General features: G+C 35.5%; 1 protein-coding gene, 1 long non-coding RNA gene and 1 other non-coding gene across 4 annotated transcripts in view; 2 read left to right on the top strand and 1 right to left on the bottom strand.

The window, feature by feature from the left end:
- Positions 1-1,608: 1,608 nt before the first annotated feature.
- Positions 1,609-19,679, top strand: part of LOC117802645 — an 81,021-nt gene continuing 62,950 nt past the window's right edge. For both annotated transcript variants that reach the window (XR_004626029.1, XR_004626028.1), the window contains exons 1-2: positions 1,609-5,728; positions 12,566-12,673. This is a non-coding gene — a long non-coding RNA (uncharacterized LOC117802645). The remainder of the gene's footprint in view (positions 5,729-12,565; positions 12,674-19,679) is intronic.
- Positions 5,770-19,679, bottom strand: part of STT3B (STT3 oligosaccharyltransferase complex catalytic subunit B) — a 100,784-nt gene continuing 86,874 nt past the window's right edge. The window contains exons 10-16 of the mRNA XM_034662122.1: positions 19,466-19,677; positions 17,611-17,798; positions 16,860-17,031; positions 15,834-16,007; positions 12,934-13,047; positions 10,462-10,674; positions 5,770-7,389 (exon numbers count right to left, since the gene is read on the bottom strand). Of these exons, the coding sequence (XP_034518013.1) occupies positions 7,309-7,389; positions 10,462-10,674; positions 12,934-13,047; positions 15,834-16,007; positions 16,860-17,031; positions 17,611-17,798; positions 19,466-19,677 (1,154 nt within the window). The 3' untranslated portion in view covers positions 5,770-7,308. The remainder of the gene's footprint in view (positions 7,390-10,461; positions 10,675-12,933; positions 13,048-15,833; positions 16,008-16,859; positions 17,032-17,610; positions 17,799-19,465; positions 19,678-19,679) is intronic.
- Positions 18,543-18,647, top strand: LOC117802851. Its single transcript, XR_004626367.1, has one exon. It is a non-coding gene; the product is annotated as a U6 spliceosomal RNA (small nuclear RNA).

The raw sequence follows: 19,679 nt of genomic DNA, 5'->3' as shown, positions 1-19,679 counted from the left end.
TAAATGCTAATATTGAAATCTGCATGGGTATAATCCTTGAAAAGTTTCAGTCTAGGAATAATGAGCCAGCCCTTACCTAGGGGTGTCAGGCTAGCTTTGTATATCCTCCCTTAAATTGGATTAAGGTGATTGGGGCTTGCTGGTTTCCTAGATAGATACCTAGCAGAAACCAAATCCTCTCTAGAAAGGAAAACAACCTAGGCCTGAACTTCCTCATACAATTTCTTAAATATGTTTAGAACACATAAAAATGCCTGCATGCTGGGAGAGAAGATCACATGAACAACAGACAGGAAAAAAACCCCACACAATAGAAACAAGACCCACAGAGCTCTAGACTGTGGATTTATTTGATATAAGCTTAACTATGCCCACTATGTTAAATAAAAGACTGAAAATGTCAGTGGGTCAGCTGTAAACCATAAAAAGAAACACAGCAGATGGGATAAATTCTAGAACTGAAAAACAGAATAAAATAAATGAAATCAATGAGTTTAACATCAGATTAGCCAAAAGTAATGAAAGAATTTAAGGAGAAAATACACAGAATGGAGGAGGAGCAAAAGGAAAGAAGGAGCCAAATAAAGAGGGTCTGTGTTTTAATCAGATTCTCAGAAGGCAAAGAAAACAGGGGAGAAGCAATATTTAAAGAGATGATTAAGAATTTTAAACCTCACTGTTAAAAACCAACATGCTCAACAAATCCAAAGTAGGACACATTAGAAGTCTGAAAAAGATACAGCATGCAATCATCTTAATAAAGCTGATATAACACTATTATTTATCAGACAAAATAGGATGTAACAAAACGTGTTACTGAAAATCTATGGTATTCCCCAAAAATTGAAGGTTCAATTTACCAAGAATGTTCCAAATGTATGTTAACACCTAAAAATACAGGTTCAAAACACAAAAAATTGACAGCTCAAGGACAATTAGACAAATCTGTTAATAGCCTACAATTTTAATACATCATCCTCAGCAAGTAATAAGTTTCAGGGACATATATATACACACACCTGTATAGACTATATATTGGGCCACAGAGCAAATTTCAACCATTTTCAAAGGGTTAAAGTCAGAATATCTGACCACAATGCAATTAAGGTAGAAATGGATAATAAAAGCGTAACTAGAAAATCACCACATTTGAATAGAAAGAAATGTACATCTAACCCTTGGTTCAATGGAAATTAAAATACACATTAAACTGAATAGTTCACATCAAAACTTGTGAGACTGGAACTTAAGCTATCTTTGGAGTAAATTTATAACCTTAAATTCATATATTGGGAAAAGAAATCAACACATTGAAAAGAACACCTCCTGTCCAAGGAAATAGAAGAAAATTGACATAAATTAATGAAATAAAAAACATACTGTAGAAAGTGTCACCAAAGCTATAAACTGGTCTTTGAAAGGGGAAAAAAAAAATAACAAAATTGATCAAAAACTGCCAAAGAGGGGCGCCTGGGTGGCAGAGCGGTTAGGCGTCTGCCTTCGGCTCAGGGCGTGATCCCGGCGTTATGGGATCGAGCCCCACGTCAGGCTCCTCTGCTATGAGCCTGCTTCTTCCTCTCCCACTCCCCCTGCTTGTGTTCCCTCTCTCGCTGGCTGTCTCTATCTCTGTCTTATAAATAAATAAAAAATCTTTAAAAAAAAAAAAAAACTGCCAAAGAAAATGAGCATGGTAATGAGGGAGAGGACAGAGCCAGAAACACATAGGAATGTGAGACAAAAAAAGAAAACCAATGTTAGGAATGAAAAGGACAGGATTACAGAATCTGCAAACATTAAAATTAAGTAATATGAGCAATAATTTTAGTCTATTTGAAAATTTAGATGAAATGGACAAATTCCTTGAGAAACACAATTTCAACAAACCTGACAAGTAAAAAACTAATCCTATGTCTATAAAATAATTAAATCTGTAATTAAAAACCTTTGCACAAAGAAAAATGTAGGCCCAAATGTTTTACTAGCTGAATGTTTTACTAGTATTTCTATCAAATACTTTTATTTCAAGCATGCAAATTTAGTTTAACACTATATTAACAGAATAAAAAAGTCAGAATCATCTCAGTAAATGAAGGGGAAAAAAGCCCAAGTTTTAAGAGTCATTCATGATAAAAACTCAGTTTATGGAAAAATACCAAAAACTTCCCCTATGAGGCACCAGGGTGGGTCAGTCAGTTAAGCGTCTGCCTTCAGCTCAGGTCATGATCCCAGGATCCTGAGCCCTGCATCAGGTTCCCTGTTCAGCGGGGAGCCTGCTGCTCCCTCCCCTCCCCACTCATGCTCATTCACGCTCTCTGTCGCTTTCTCTAATAAAATCTTTAAAAAAATAAACAGAACTTCCATAGGAAACGGGACAAAACACAAATGTTACCTTTTGTATGCAGTACTACACTAGATGTTCTATCACTACAGAGTTAAGAAAAAAAAATGTAACCACTAGAAAGGGAGAGAGAAAACTGCCATCATTCCTCAATTATGATGGCACAATGTTTATAATAATCTGAATTGTTAGAACTTAACAGGTTGTGGAATATAATCTCAACATACGAAACCAAACTTCCTATATGCTAACAATTGAAAAATAAAATTTTGTAAGACAACATCAAAAAATAACATACATTGTAATAAAATTTATGAAAATGTGCAAGGCCTATTTAAAAACTGGAAAACAAATTAAAGATGACCAAGTCCTAAAGAACTTGAAGGATATCCCATGTTCATAGAAGACACAATATGTTAAAGGTGTTCAGATTATTCTACAGTTTTAATTTCCAATCAAAAGCCTGACAAGGCTTCTTTTTTTTTTGGTGTTCCTTAACAACGTGTTTCTGAAATTTATATAAAAAAGCAAAGGGCCATAAACAGCAACGGGAAGATTAAAGAACAGGTTGGGATGGGAGAGGTACTTGCTTTACTGTATCTTAATTATCTTAAGACTACAGTAAGTCAAGACCCAAGTAAGTCAAGACCTTACTCTCTCTGTAATGTAACAGACTCCAGAAATAGACTCATGGACACTTAATTTATACCACACAGGAGTACTGTAGAAGGGTAGGAAAAGGATATTTTTTCCATGAAATGAAACAAAAAGCATCCAGAAACAGTTCACACTGTACTCAACAAATGAATTCCAGGCGGACTACAAAGCTAAATACAAAAGATAGATAAACTTTCTGGAAAAGAATACAAGAGACTACCTTCACATCTCAGAAGGTTTATACGGGGTCTAGAAAGCTATAGGCACACAAAAGATTGAAAAATAAGGCTACATTAAAATAATACATTCTTAGGCAATTTGCAACACTGATGACGGGCCTATATACAAGACATATAAAGAACTATGACAAATAATAAAAGAAAAACCAACAGAAAAATGGGACTAGAATCAAAACCTATATAAAAGGATTTCCAAATGGCCATCCACACCAGTAACCTGGAAAAGGCAAATTAAACAAAATAAGAACTCATTATTCACCCACCAGAAAGGGAAAATTAGAAAGATTAATATGGGCTGATTAGGATGTGAGAATTAAAAGAACCTTCAATATCCTACTTAGCAATTCTACTTTATTAGGTAAATACCCACCAAAAAACGTATGCATATACGCTCTGAGATGTAAAAGGATATTCCTATAGTATTTGTAATATCCTCAAACTAGAAACAAAGCAAATATCCACCAACAATAGAATATGTGTGAAGTAGGGTAAAGAGAAAGAAACGGACACACAAAAGGAATACTATTTATCAGTGAAAACAAAGCAGTTGCATGCAACATTCTGGATCAATTTCATAAAAACCAAGGAAAAGAATACAAAAAATACTTTGATTCTATTTACATTGTTTAAAATGTAGGTGTAATTAAGTAATTATGTTTAGAGAGAAATGCTTAAGTATTAGAACCAGAAATCGATAATTACTATGAAAGCTAGGAGAGTAGTTACCTTTTGGAGGGGGGAACTGGGACAGGCCAGTGACTGGCTAAGGGCACGAGGAAACTTCTGGAGTACTGGCACAGTTCTGTTCTCTTGACCTGGGTTGTGGTTACAAAGTTGCTTATTTTGTGGTAATTCACTACAGTATACAGTTTTGTGTTCTTCTGTGTTATATTTCATGGTAACAGACGTTTACTTCAAAAGAAAATTAAACATCATGACATTTGTTTAGGGATGGTCTGTTGTAATTTCCTACCATCTCAGTTGCAATTGCTGTTGAGCTCGCCATTTGTCCACAATTCCACCTACCTTAACTGAGGATTACGCAGCAAGGTAGATGTCTGACAAAACCCACATCAAGCAGCAGCAGTTCCAGCAAGATGAAGATAATTCTGGAGATTGGTTGCATGACAAGTGTACTCAAAAGTACTGAACTGTACATTTAAAAATGTATGGATGTGAGATGGTAAATTCTGTTATGTATTTTTTGCCACAAATAAAACTTAAAAAAAGGAAGAAGGTGCAGAAGCTCCAAATCTCATCTTATGGCCCTTCAGCTATGAAAACAGTAATACTCTAGAAGATGCTTTTATACATCTAGCCCTCTGGCCTCTTGGTCATGGCCTAGGGACTCAAAAGAAGTAAATCTCTACAAATGCCAACTCAGGTAGGTAATAATGTAAGTTTGAAAACTGAATTTTATCTTTGGATTTGCTGTCTCACTGCCTTATACTCCAAAGCACTCAGCTTTTTTCAATTCTAAAATGTGGAACAAAAACAAAAGCTATTTTATAGCCTAAAACTTTAATAGTTTGGTGTTAGTATGGTGTATGGTTAGTGATCACACATGAATTTAGAGATTTAAAGAATATTCTGAGCCAATTATTGTATATTCCAATGTATTTAAACTACCATTTCACTTTTGTGCTATAATAAAACCACAAATGGGGTTACAGTATGGTGTTTTACTGAACCACTGAACCAAAGTGGTGTTCCCTAAAACTGAGAAAGGTGGAAGATCATTTCTACTTTTAATGAGAAAATTCTACAATGAAGACTTGACTGGTTATATACTTCACGGAGCAGGACCTTTTGTCAGAGACCTATCCTCATTTAAAGGAGATAAATTCCTACTTGGCAAGGTATCTTCTCCCCCTTCATTCATTCATAAAAAGTCAAAATGGGATTTTAATTCTCAAGTAGAAAGAAGGAAAAATAAAATAGTAGGTCGATGTTGAAGTAATCTAGCACTTCTTTTCTATAACAGTCCTCCCCTTATCTGTGAGGGACATGTTTTAAGACCCCCAGTGGATGCCTAAACATGCAGACAGTATCCAACCCTATATGTTCTGTATTTTCCTACACATAATATCTATAATAAAGTTCAATTTATAAATTAGGCACAGTGATTAACAATAAAATATAATACTGACAAAAATCTACTGTAATAAAAGTTAACGTGAACGTGGTCTCTCTCTCTCAAAAGATCTGATTGTATTGTACTCACCCTGCTTCTCGTGATGATGTGAGATAATAAAATACCTATGTGATGAGATCATGTGAGGTGAATGACGGAGGCACTGTGACGTGTGCTAGGCTACTAATGACAATCTGAAGATGCATCATAAGGAGGCTCATTTGCTTCTGGATCACGGTTGACTGCGGGAAACAAACCGAGGAAAGCCAAACCACAAACAAGTGCGGAGGACTACTGTACACATATTCTCTAAAATCTTTGTAAACGTGAACAAGGAAGGAATTACGTGTTCAGTACTCTGTAAGTCCCTTCAAAAATAAAATTTTTAAAAAAGACAACACTTAAAACAAAATTTGAATTAACTTTATTTCCCCTACAGTCAACAACTTCTCTGCATTGAATTTTAAAGCAACAAAGTAAAATAAAATCCCCCAAATGACAAGGTATCAGAAATCCAGATTTAGTTACACTTTATTTGTGAAAATGTTCAGCCATTTTATTGGTCTGTAAAAGAACCATCATCTGGGTCAAAAATGAATTCTATAAATCAAAGAATATTCTACACTTTGGAAAAGAAAATCAGCAGTAACATTCTCACTGAATATTGTAAATTACACTTTTCTTCATAAAAGGTACATACTATTCTGCACTTTTCCACCAAAAGCAGTGGTAAGTTATGCTTGTTTATATAAAAAAAAGTTATATCCTGTGGCAGGAAAAACCCTTTCTCTTTCACTTTTACTAAACAACTGGAGAAAATTTTCAAGTCTATATAAAGTTGCCTATAAGCTGGAAAATGAACATGTTCAATCTCCATTTATATTTTAGTGCATTTTTTGACAATTGTCACATTTTTAATAAAAGTAAGAAAATGCATATAGCATTAAAGAGTGTTTCATCAAATGCTTCAGGGATTTAAAAAAATGGGGCAGAGGTTAAAAATCATTGTGATGGATGAAACTATTATGAGAGAAATCCAGGCAAAGTTTACAAATCCTTTGTCATTTTGAAGAGTCACAGAAAAGGAACTTTGGATACCTGTCCACCTTAAGGGTTTTTTCCTTAATCTTTTGCATGTAAACATAGTGCTAATCTCAGTGATACCAAACCCCAACCTGGTAAGCAACAAACATTCTATGCAGTTGCCATGCCTTCCAAAGGATATAAATTTAGCCCTTGAATGAACAATGCACGAGATCTGCTAAGTACCTGGTGAAAACAACTGCCAACAGCAGCAATGTGTCAACGTAAAAAACTATTTGCATCAATTAGTTACTCAGAGGTCCATCTTTGAAACAGCAGCTTCTTTGACAGAGCAAACAGTAAGCAACAGAAAATGTACATTTGATGAAACAATCTTTGCATTGGAGAAACATGAAAATAAATATAGTTCAAAGAAGTATAATTATTTTTCTAATACCTCTTTCTCAGACCTGTACTAGTTTACTGGTTCAAGAAACTCACATCACATTTTGTCATTTGTATTTTACATATTGCTATCTGGGTAATTCAAATAAAATGTAGGTCTTGTAAAAAATAAAAACATTGACAAGTATGCATGTGCCAGGGACCAAATTAGAGGGTTCTTTGGTGTAATTAGTCCAAATTCTCAGATTTGAAGGATAATATGTACCACTAAAAAAATTCTGCTGTTAGACATTTACAGCAGTGCTCTGTCTTGCTTCACGTTACAAATAGAAAATAGCTGTTCTCAATAAGCCAATTTTATTTTTTAAATCAGGCATTGCCAGAAAATTTTGTACATTAATCTGGACCAGTGATGGTTCTGTACCCTCTGTTGTGAAACATGACATGAGCTAAAGGCAAAGACCAGTTCTCACAAGGACAACTGCTTCAAGTTAGGAACCAGAACAGTGTATTTAAACAGTCTTCTTAGATATTTTCTTGCCCTTCTTAAAAACTAGCTTATTTTTAATGTAGCCACGCTTCCTTTTTGTAGTCTAAAAAAGAAAACAGAACACATGATATTAGTGTAGGTTTCCCACAGATTAAAAAAATATACAAGTGGTTTACAGCACTGTGATGAAGACTGTCTTAACAAAGCCCTTTCAGTTCGTCTTATGGCTGGACTGCTTGAACAATCAATGAGCACCAATAATAGTTCTATGCTAAGTAGGCTGAGAGATCCAAGGTAAATTGGACTATGTCCCTTGCTTTAAGATGAAAGCACTACCAGAGCATTCCTCAAATGTTGTATCATCTATTCCTTACCATCAGGTGAACTCCTTCCTCCCCTCTCAACCACTAAATGCTTAGCTAGCTGTAATTATTACTCACATTTCCAGGCATGACAAAATATAACACTGGACTAAGAAATCAGGAAATGTTAATGCGGCTCCTGGTTTAGCCTCCAAGAATTAGCTGTGTATCAGAAATACAAATTAACTCAGGAACTTTTATTATGTGCAAAATGAGGATGATTGTACCTATCTACAAAATGAAAGAAATAAAATTACTTGGCATATTCTCCCAATTTAGGTAGAAAAATATGAGCTTAAAAAATGAAAAACAAAACAAAAACCAAACACCAAGAAAAAGAAAGCTGTAACATTCTTTGAGTTTCATAGATCTTTAAAAAATATCGTTTTTCTAAACACTTCAGGATCCCTCTAATATACTTTCAACAGATGTTTTCTGGTGTAAGAAACAAATCAATACAAATGTTGTGTTAGACCTTATTGCAAAATATTGGCTATGTTAGAATCTTAGAAGAGAAATCATACAGACACATGTGTCTGCCACTCTGACACAGCCACAGATACTGAAAAGAGCAAATACATTTTGCAAACGAATAATTTAAAGTAACACTTAGAAGTTAGAAGAGGCTGAAGACTAAAATATAACTCCTGCGGGGGGCTTCAGAAAGTTAGGGTAAATGTTAGATGATCTGACTTACGATGTCAGTTTAAAACAATTTTTAATTTTTTAAAACAGGCATAAGAACACAAGGCAAGGGGCGCCTGGGTGGTACAGTCGTTAAGCGTCTGCCTTCGGCCCAGGGCGTGATCCCTGCGTTCTGGGATCGAGCCCCATATCAAGCTCCTCCGCGGGGAGCCTGCCTCTCCCTCTCCCACTCCCCCTGCTTGTGTTCCCTCTCTGTCAAATAAATAAATAAAATCTTAAAAAAAAAAAAAAAAGAATACAAGGCAAAATGCAATCTTTCTTAAGGTTATAAAAATTAGCTACTGCTAACTTGTCCATAATTTATGTTACTCTATTATTAATTTATAAAGGCAAAAAAGTAAAAAATTTCAGAGGGCACAATTTAAAAAGATTCAAACCAGGTCAAGGAGTTAAGTTTCCTTATCATCATTACCTAAAGATTTCTAACATGAAACCTTTTCTATAAGATCTTGTAAAATGCCCCAGGTCTATGTAAGTATGTAACTAGACCCTCAGTGACCCATGCCAGAAAGTCTTTTCTCCAGCCCTGGACTACACACCATTCTAGTACCTCAGCCTTGTCAGCTTTGTCGTAGCGGGAATAAGTCCTCAAATGACTACACAGCCCCAAAAGTAAAAACGGGGGTGGGGAGAGGAAAAGAAATATTCCTCTAGTGCCTAGTATAAAACAGAATATAAGTACATAGGAAACCCAAAATTCAAAATCCATGTTGTTAGCTACTAAAATTGTATGTTTTGGGCATACAAGGCAGACTAATTTTTATTTATCCATTCATTTCCTGACTTTGGGGAAATGATGGAAAGACAAAAGAGGTCAGATTAAGAAAATTCACTATCATCAGACAGCAAATTTGATGGCCTTGCCTCTCACAAAGGGTAGACTTTAACTGGGCTTAGATGGCTCAGGACTAAGTGCTTTGAGACTAGCAGCATTTGTTTTGATTTCTGCACTGATGTGACTCACCAGTTTCTCCGCCCATATGGCTATGAAAAACCAGATCATTTGACCTGTCATTTGATGTAAATACTGTTAAGTGAATTTGATATGACTAACACATGCATGTCAGCTCCATGTGACATATTTAAATATATCAGTCTAGATACGGTGATGTATACCTGACAGAAAGTATTAGTTTAAAAAGTTTCTATTTATATATCCTACAGCTCATATTTAGCACTTTTATAATACACATTGAAATAATCTGTACTTTGAATATATTTTAAGTATATTTTAAGTAATGCAAAGGGAAAGACAATTGCTTTAATGATTTAAAAAAAACTCATCCAAGCAATGTAAACCTAAGCATCATAACACTGAAATGGGTCTAATAATTAGTATTATAAGAGTAGTACCTTAAAATACAACCTTAATATTTTACCTGACTGCTCATTATTGCCCATCTCCTACAGAGAGCAACCTATATAAATACTCATTTTTAGTAGCCTATTATAGCAAAGATTAAATCTATTTGGCTTAAGTGAGCAATAATGACCTTCAATAAAATACTTCATATCTTATTAAATATTTATTACAAAAGGACTAGAATAGTCTCATCATCGTAATTCCTGTCTACAACCTTTGTCATGATAATTACATTTAAAAATAATTATCTTAAGAGAAATGATTTCTTTAAAATTCAAGACTCTGTCAATCAATTCAGACTTAGTTTTCACTCAGTGAATAAATAACACAGTAGCAACATACTAAGAATGGAACATGAAAATGCAATATAAATTTGCTTTGACCAAAAGATGAGAACCAATCACATTTTTACTTTCACAAAAGTCCGGAAAGTGATGGCCACAGATATATCTTACTCTCAAGTAAGTCTTACTAATGGGAATGACCCAAACTAAATCCAGAATGCCTCTGGAAAATCTCAGCTTGGTTCACTGATAATCACGATGCTATCCAGAAAAGGCTGCTGCATGGGATATCTCAAGTACTCAGTTTGAAAGGAATGGCCCTAATACTTTGATACTTACTTTGTATATAAGCCATAGTCTACACAGATCTGGCAAATGAAAATTTACTAGTAATTTTTAGTAACTGTTTTTCAGACCAACCAAGTTACCCTTTTATGGACATGACTTCCCTTGGCACCCACCTTCTTTGACAAATACTTCTGTTTTGGGAAAATGTTGGTGACTCGAGGTTTATGGTCTAGTGTCTCCCTGTTATCAGGTGCCTTCACTTTATATATCCTTACAAGCCAGTGTTCTGATGTAAAGGCTTCCTCCAAATGTTTGAATTTAATGTCCTTATTTCCAATCTCAGCATTACGTGTTCGATCAAAACCTGGGGGTGTACGAAAATCCAGCTGCAAAAGTGGCATTAGTATGAGATGTTAACTGTATTGGAAAACATTCAGTATTAGAAGATAGTAAATGTTATAATCAGAGTGAAACTCTCTCCCTTTAAACTAGGAAAACAGAATCAGAGCAATATATCGTAACATTTCTCATATGTGGCTAACTAGATAGGAAGAAATCAGGAAGAGAGAAATTAAATACAGCAGAATTAGAATTTCACTGAACCCTTAGTAGATGAGCAGCCTACAGGCATAAAAACCCAAAACAGCCAACCAAAGGAAATCCATCAAAGCCCTTTTTACAGGTATACAGAGAAACACACAGAAGGGACTTCTTTTCTGGTTCAGGGCCTTGCACTAGCTACTCTCTCAGCCTGAAAGTTCTTCATTCAGTTCTTCCGCTAGGCTGGCTCCTTTCTATCCTTTGGTCTCAGCCCAAACACCACCTATTCAGGGAAATATTTTCTTGAAATTGGTGGTTGAGAAGTCTCTTCCATTGTTCCCTCACCTTTTACTCTACAGCATTCACTGCTACAGTTTTTTTATTTATCTTTAAAATTACCTGTATCCTCCACCAGGATGTAAGCTGCATGATGACTTTCTCTTATTCAGAGTGTGGTTTTATCTCCCCAGTGTTATTTGTTAAATAAATGCACAAGTAAGCAGCAATACTACATCCAGAAAGTGGAAACTATAAAGGAAGTTAGAAAAGCCAAACCACGGGAGGATTTATGAGGAATGAAAAAAGGAAAAAATGGGGGGAGGGGAGAAGATTTTAAGAAATTCTCAGACTAAGTTTATGTTCACACACAGCATAAGCAAATTCAACTTTAAAACAAAAACAAACGCTGATGAGGGAGTAACCTGTTCTTGCATATCTATACGACAGAAAAGGTGTACTCATGTCTTAAACTTTTATTATTCTTGAGTAGGGAAGACATCAAAACAAACGCACGCTAGAAGCATGACTTGAAACTGTTGATAAATTTAAAGGACACAAACACGAAAAGGTCTTTTGATGCTATCATTATAACCAGAAAAACTAATCTTTGACCCATTTTCTGAGATACCTATTTATCATGGTTTAAGGGCTTCTTTCTTAATTGAGTTTAGAGACCATGCAGTTGCCTTCAAAGAAAATCAAAACACAAACAAAACCCTAAATCTTGTAGTAGTAAAATTACTGTCTATTTTTTTAAAGCCACCTGCAGAATATAAATATAGTCAATGGTACTGTAATAGCATTGTATGGTGACAGATGGTAGCTACACTTATAAATACAATGTCTGAACTTGTCCAATTACTACACTGTATACCTGAAACTAATATAATATCATGTTGCCAACCGTACTTAAAAAAAAAGAAAAAAGAAAAAAGCCACCTATAAAGTAATTCCAAATGAATAATAATGAAACATTACCTTGACCCCTGTATAAAGTTCAAAAAGCGATTTTTTTCTTCTATCCTCTAATATCAACCAGAAAGCAATACGAAATCAGGCAGTTTTCACTGAAATCTTAGTATAAAGGTCTAACGTGGTATTATAGTCATATAATCTAAGACTATAAAGAACCCCAGAAACCAAGTCATCAGTCCAACACCCCTTATATACAGCCAAGGAAAAAAATGAATCCAGGAAAGATGTGACTTGTCCAAGGGTTACATAACCTGACAGAGCCAGGTCTAAAACCCAGGTATTATGGCAGGAAGTCCACTGTTTTCTTTTTGCCACAATGTCTCTTTGCACATTCACTCATTTTGGGGACCCTTAAGCTTTTGTACGCACATCATTCTAATATTCTAGGAAACTTACCCCAGATAGTCTCAGCTAGCTGTGATAACAGAACAGGGATAGGGAGAATATCTGAAGTGACTATGTAACTCGACTTTTTAATTTCAGGCTTTTCCCCACCAAACAGCAAAGTAGCCTACTTCAGATCATGTGGTTTCCTACCTAGAAGACCTCTCCTGTGCAGAAAAATGTCTTCCAAAAGCATGAGATCAAAAGGTAAGATGGCAAGCGAAGGCTGAGCCTAGTGTTAATTAGTATTTTGGAAAGAAATCTTCGTGCTAAAAAAATTTCTCCCCTAACTTTTTACATAGTAGTTTCAGAAATGTAAATTTAAGGGGGTGTATGGAATCTTTAGATAGCATATTTTTCTTTACAGCACAACTAAAACATTCATTATCCAGTTTTCTGGAGGCAAACAAGACTACTGTAAAAATATTCCTTTGAATAAAGATCATAGGAAAACTGATGTAACCAACCTGCATTTCTCCAAATCTGTAGTATGACATTTTATACATAAGGCAATTCAGCAATGTGGGGGATCCTGCTTTGTCCACACGAAATTCTCCTTGTGGGGTGAAATAGTCACTTTCCTACAAGAAATGAAATCAAATTTCTGTGTCAGTTCAATTTAACACATTCAAAGCTACCAGTTTCCCCCTCTCATTTCCCCATAAGAAGTAGCTCTTGAGGTATCTTCAAAAAGCCATTATTTAGTTATTTCAAAAAAAATATGGTATTAAAAGATTAATTTATAAATTTAACATGACCCCTAAAAGAAACCTGCAAAAACTATCATGGGTGGTTTATTTTTGTTTTGTTTTGTTTCTTTACTGAGTCTAGAAATCATTTATAAAAAACAAACAAGAATGTCTAAGAAAACACGAGAAAATAGCAAGTCTTTGTTGCATGAGGGAGGGCAGATTTTAAACCATGTTATAAAATCTCAATTATTTAAAAAGAATGGTGTCAACACCATGGTTTAATTCCAGGCAGACTAGTCCTCTCCAACAGCTCCATCCTCAGCCCCATTACACCTTTTTAGAGTTTTCCTGAAAGTTATTTATTTGTCCCTATGAACTCTAAATAATCAGTTCTTTGGTTGGGGAGGAGAAAGGTCTAAAAACACTGTGGTAGTTTTTTATTGGGATTACATAAAATTTATAAATTAATCTCTCAGAGGGCCAATTTGGCAATATAGATAGAAATTTCTTGTCCAGGAATTTATCCTACAGAGATATCTATATATGGGCAAAATAATGAGTATAGAAAGTTATTTATTACACCACTGTTTATAAGACTAAAAACCTGGAAATAAGTATCCATCAAGAGGGAAAGGTTAAATAAATCATGGTGCACACACACAACCGAGCAAACACCATACAGATGTGCAATAAAGGAATGAAGAAGGGTCTCCACATATTCTAATATGGGAAGATCTCTAAGATATATTGCAAAGTGAAGAAAGCAAGAACAGAGTGTATACTTTGCTACTAGTTACCTGCTTGAATAAGAATCATAAGAAAACAATAAAACATGGGACTTTTTTTTTTCTTTTCTTGGGGGAGGGGATACATTTTTATTGTATATCTCTTTATATTTTATTGATCTATTTTTAAAGATTTTATGGGGTGCCTGGGTGGCTCAGGTCATGGTCCCGGGATCCTGGGATGGAGCCCTGCTCAGCAGGGAGCCTGCTTCTCCCTCTCCCTCTACACCTTCCCCCTGCTCATGCTCTCTCTCTCAAATAAATAAATAAAATCTTTAAAAAAAAAAATAACAGATTTTATTTATTTATTTGAGTCAGAGAGAGAGCCCGAGGCCAGAAGAGGGATAAAGAGAAAGGGAGAAGCAGACTCCCCACTGAGCAGGGAGCAGCGGATGAGGGGCTTGATCCCAGGACTCTGAGATCATAACCCAAGCTGAACGTAGACACTTAACTGACTGAGCCACCCAGGCGCCCCTATATTTTATTTTTTGAACCATGTGAATGTATCATCCATTTTCAAAGTTCAAAAGTAGTCAATTTAAAAGCATGGGAACTGGATCCACCATATGTCACAATTTTAACACCGCTAGAACAAATCCACAAATGAAAATCACATACTGGAAAAATTAAACTAAGATTACTTTAATACAATGAAGTCATGTTTTAAAATCATAGTTAAGGGAAAACATCACAGCATTTACATTTGAACAGAAAGTTGGGAGCTTTACTTCATCCCTGTCACATGACACACATTTTCCCAGCAGTTTCTTTTATTCTGGATCAGTGGTGAATTTTACTCTTATCTTTTGTCCCTTCATCATGTAACCACAATGCTGGGTGCCCATCCTCTATGAGCTCACAACTGAGAGGGAGAGATATCTTAGAACCTATTAACAAAACAGGCTGCATGTGATTTGATGATAACTACACACACAGATGCACCAGAGAAGGGCTTCTGGAGAGTGGATAAATCTGTGGTAGGGAAAGTATTCCATGAAAGAGAAGAGTATATAAACACTGGTATCACATAAGTCAAAGAAAGAAACCATAAGTCAAATTTCACAGGCTAGAGTAGATTGATGGATGGAAAAAAGCTGACAGAGGGACAAGAGGCCAGCAAAGGAAAGGAAAGTATTAAGGGGTTTACATTCCAAGCTAAGGAGTTTGGATATTGTACCACTGCTCCATTACAGAGATTATTTCATACCAACCCCTGGGCTGAGCTTCACTACATCCCCACAAATTTTCATAACAGTGCCATGAATTAATTATTCCTGGCCTCCCCTAGTGACAATCTTATGCTACCTTAGTCACCATTATAACACCAGAACCAAGAATGAGACCTAGCGCTTCAAGCACGTAACGCTGACTGGCCAAAAATAAGCTGCCCATAGCACCAAGCTGACAGTGGCAGGGTTTTAGTTCTAACTCCTGTCTCTCTGATTTCAAGATCCTTAATCTACTGAAGGCTTTTAGGCTGGACAATGATACAATGAATGTCACATTAGATAAGGACAGGAAACAAGATGAAGGCAAAGAGAGCAATCTCAAGGTTACTGTCCTATTTCATGTTTATAATCATAAGGGTTAGTATCATCAGAGTGGAAGCAAGGAAAGGGCAGAACTGAGAGGCTACAGAGGAGTAAAAATCAAGAGTCTTGAGAGGGGACAGTTTCACAGGGGAGAACAGAAGTATCATTGAATTTTAAAAGTTTTAAACCAGGAAAAAGGTCTAATTCTTTACTATTTCAATAAATAGTAAAGTCAGAGTAAGGAACTAATTTAGGGGATAAGATAATGAAAACAAATATGAGACAATTAGCAAGATAAGAAAATTACTTGGACACTGGCAGCTGTCTCTCACACATGTGGAATGATCTAGTTCCTTACCCGAATGTCTTTTGGATGTTCCCCTTCAGCTATCCTAACCATCCAGAGAAACTTGTTGATGTCATCACCAGAATAGCCAATAACTCCTCCAAAAATAACCAAAACATAATCTACATCCAGACTCCTCATGATTTTATAGGCTGCTGATTCATTTGAAGACATTGCTTTTCCCACCTATAGAATAAAAAAATGAGAATGTGTGTACTTAGTACCACAGTACACTAAAAATAAGAATGAATGTACACTGGACAGAATGCACCTCAAGAGTTTGATTTACACGGAATTCTTTCTAAAGAGACGATTTGCTATGAATTAAACAAATTTACCAAGATCTATTGGCATCTCACTTATTACCAATTACAGCAGGAATGTCAACATCTGAATACATGTTCTAATATTGTGCTAATAATTAAGCTTCATGAAATTAATATTTTAATATAAAAGCAGGCAAACTTAAAAGAAATACAGTATCTCATAATCTCAAGGCCAGAGATGACCAGCAATCTAGTTGATACAAATATACTCTTCTTCTCAGTCTAGCAGATGATTAGCTTCAATGCTAATACAAATAGAACTCATTTGCTTAACATCCATTATCTATTTAAAATCTTTAAAGAACAGAGAGGCGATTACCTTAATATATGCAAATTGCTTACTTAATAGAGTGAACATAATTTACATTATGCCCATATAAATTCAATACATTTGGCTTTACATACTTGAATGTAATTTTAATTTAAAGATGGAAAATACAAGTTAAACAATACTTTAGAAGTTTCAGATTTTGCCTAATTCTCCAGTGAACTAAATCTGAATGATATTTAAATAGTATCATTCTTAAAAACAAAGTATATAAGCATACCTTGAATTCACTTTACTGAGTAAATGTGTGAAATATTACTTGGAGAATTCAACAAGCAAAGAGTACTTTTACCCACATTTCCCCTACTCAAACATAAAGTGAAGCCTGATTGCTAAGTAGTAAAGATTTGTAATTTCTAATCTTTGGTTGTATCAAGTTCTTACCAGTGCTATGTGGCTGTTATTCCAGGTGTTATTATCCACCAAAGTAGTTCTATTAGCCATTCCAGCTATCTGATAGCCATAATCCCACCAAGACATCACTCGGGCATGTTCATCTGTATTTTGCCTTAGCCAAAAGTAAGCTTCTCTAAAATCATCTAAGATATTCCTGGTGCTGAAAAGAATCATATTATTCTTTTAAATAAGATCTTAAATGTGAAGAGGATCACTTAAAATCCTAAGGGGCTAAGCCATTAAATAATTTCACATTTTAAAAGCCTCAACAACGGGGAGGGGGGGAATCCATGAAGAGCGAGACCAGTGCTTTTTAAACTGTAATATGCACACAAATCACCTGGCTATCTTGAAAAAAAGCAGATTCTGGTTTAGTAGTTCTGGGGTGAAAGGTCCGTAAGGAGGTAAAAGAAAAACATGGTGGATTCAAATGCAGAGCCTCACAAACATCATTCTATCTTTGAATTCTATCTTTTGAGACAGGAAAAAAAAGGGTAGGTAAAAAATCCTTTTATAGCCAAGTTACTTTCTTTTTATTTTACTTTTTTTTATTTATTTGAGAGAGAGCACAAGCAGGGGGAGGGGCAGAAGGAGAGGGAACAGACTCCGCATGGAGCAGGGAGCCCAACTTGATGCTGGGGATTGGCTCAATCCCAGGACGCCTGGATCATGACCTGAGCCGAAGGCAGACACTTAACCGACTGAGCCACCCAGGTGCCCCGCCAAGTTACTTTCTTACCCATCATGGTTGTAAGAGGCCAGGACCACACTTGGACTGGAGTAGGCATTGCTTGTGACCCAGGTACAGTGGACCGCAAACATCATCAACAGCATCAGCATCAACATGGTGACAATGCTTTTTATATTAGGACCTAACCCTTCCTCAGTTTTTTCCTGTTCAGTTACATGTTTCCTCACTTTACCTGCCTGAAAACAGAAAAACTGGTTACACAAATTAATTATTTGACTTCTGTCTTTAAGACATTCAGGGAAAATATTGAGAGAATGTTAAATCAATTTAATTCTTTGAGAAGGAAAAGATATAACCATCAGGTATTCTTGTGTGAGTGATATAATGTTTTCTAAAAATTATCAAGGTAGATTTTTAAAGTCAAATGTGAATGAGAAGGATTTCTGGGACTATACCCAATTCAGGAGCTGATCACAAAGCAAAATACCTCTAGTACGAAGCTTCTGGACCCAGGTGCCCTTATGTTTTATTTAAATACAAAAGGAAACAAAGACAAAGGAGATAACTTTGGTTGTTTTGGCCTCATTTTAGCAATCTTTTCTTATAAAATCTGAATTTGTCATCCTGAAAATGGCAATGTCTACCTATAATTCAGACCTGTAGGACTTTAGTATAGGAAAAACCTGCATTATCATAATCTTCCAATTATCAAAGTCTCAAAATAACAGGCTTGTTATTTTGTTAAGATTGTTGAGATTACTATCTTTTTAAGATTACATTTTTGAAAACAACAACAAAATCCCACTAAAAACTGAAGGAGTCATAGGTTCTAAATTGTAAGGCTAGTTAAAAAAAAACCACAAAACATAGCAACCACAAAAGCAAGAATGTGCTTTATTAAACAAATCTGCATGAATTCTACTGGACCTATAATACAGAAAGGCAGAACTTCAAAGTTAATACTTACAATGGGAAGTTTCATTGCTTACTGGTATTTAAAAACCTACTGAATATTCAAATAGTGAAGTTTAACGTGGCTCATGCACAAGGATGACACACAAATTCATGAAATGTTCCACATTGTTTCATAAAAGATTCTTTTTTGACCCCCCTCATGAAAATAAATAACAGGGGATAAAAAAAAAATGTCATCCAAGACAAGTGCTCTTACAAATCTTTTCTACATCTGCACCAAATATAATCCTGCTATGTTATGTTGAGAGGTTCAATGTAAATTACATTATATTGGCCAGTCCTAACTAGAGGCTTTTTTTTTTTTTTTTTTTAAGAGAGCAAGACAGAGAGAGTACATGTATACACTTGTGCAAGCTGGGGGCGGGGGTTAGAAGGAGAGAGAAGAGAGAATCTGAAGCAGGCTTTCTGCCTAGCGTGGAGCCTGACAGAGGGCTCAATCTCACAACCCAAGATGAAATCAAGCATCAGACACTTAACCAACTGAGTCACCCAGGTGACTTTTTTTTTTAAAGGCATTTTATTCCCTTTTATTTTACTTTTCAATCAACCAAATATTTAAAAAGTTTGCACTGAATATGGACGTAAAGGATTAGTACTTATACACATCGTTTCAGAACGGTTTATAGTGCTAATTTTGTGTAAGTATGTAGAGCACAAGGTTTTCACTCAAAAGTGGAGGGGTTTCAGATAAAACCTGACCAACAAGAAATGAGAATTTCTTTTCTCTGATTACACTGTATTTTCTTATTCTAAGCTAAAAGACCAAAGGACCAAAACAGGACCCAAATGTTGAGGCAAATACTACAGACCAACCAGAAATGTCACAGGTTGTCTAAATTCTTAATCATTTTTCTTAGTATGTATAATTATTACCATGGTAGAAAAATAAAGCACATAAAATTTTTCAAGGCCTTACTTAGGTTCCCACCTTATCATACAAATTTCCTGGGTTTCTTTTATCATCTTCATCACTGCTGTCTTCCACAGGTGGGTTTTCCCTTTTCATGTCATCGCCCAAATAGTGCTCAAAAACATTCGAGAAAGCAATTGCAGACAGCATACAGACGACTGGAGTCAAAGTCAACATCAGCCGCACCATCACTCCAGCAAAATAGACAGCACTGATTGCATACAGAGCAACT

The sequence above is a fragment of the Ailuropoda melanoleuca genome, chromosome 6, assembly GCF_002007445.2.
Source record: "Ailuropoda melanoleuca isolate Jingjing chromosome 6, ASM200744v2, whole genome shotgun sequence".
In the NCBI taxonomy this organism is placed as follows: Eukaryota; Metazoa; Chordata; class Mammalia; order Carnivora; family Ursidae; genus Ailuropoda; species Ailuropoda melanoleuca.
The sequence above is the reverse complement of the archived record's forward strand: the minus strand, read 5'-3'. Positions and strand labels throughout refer to the sequence as shown.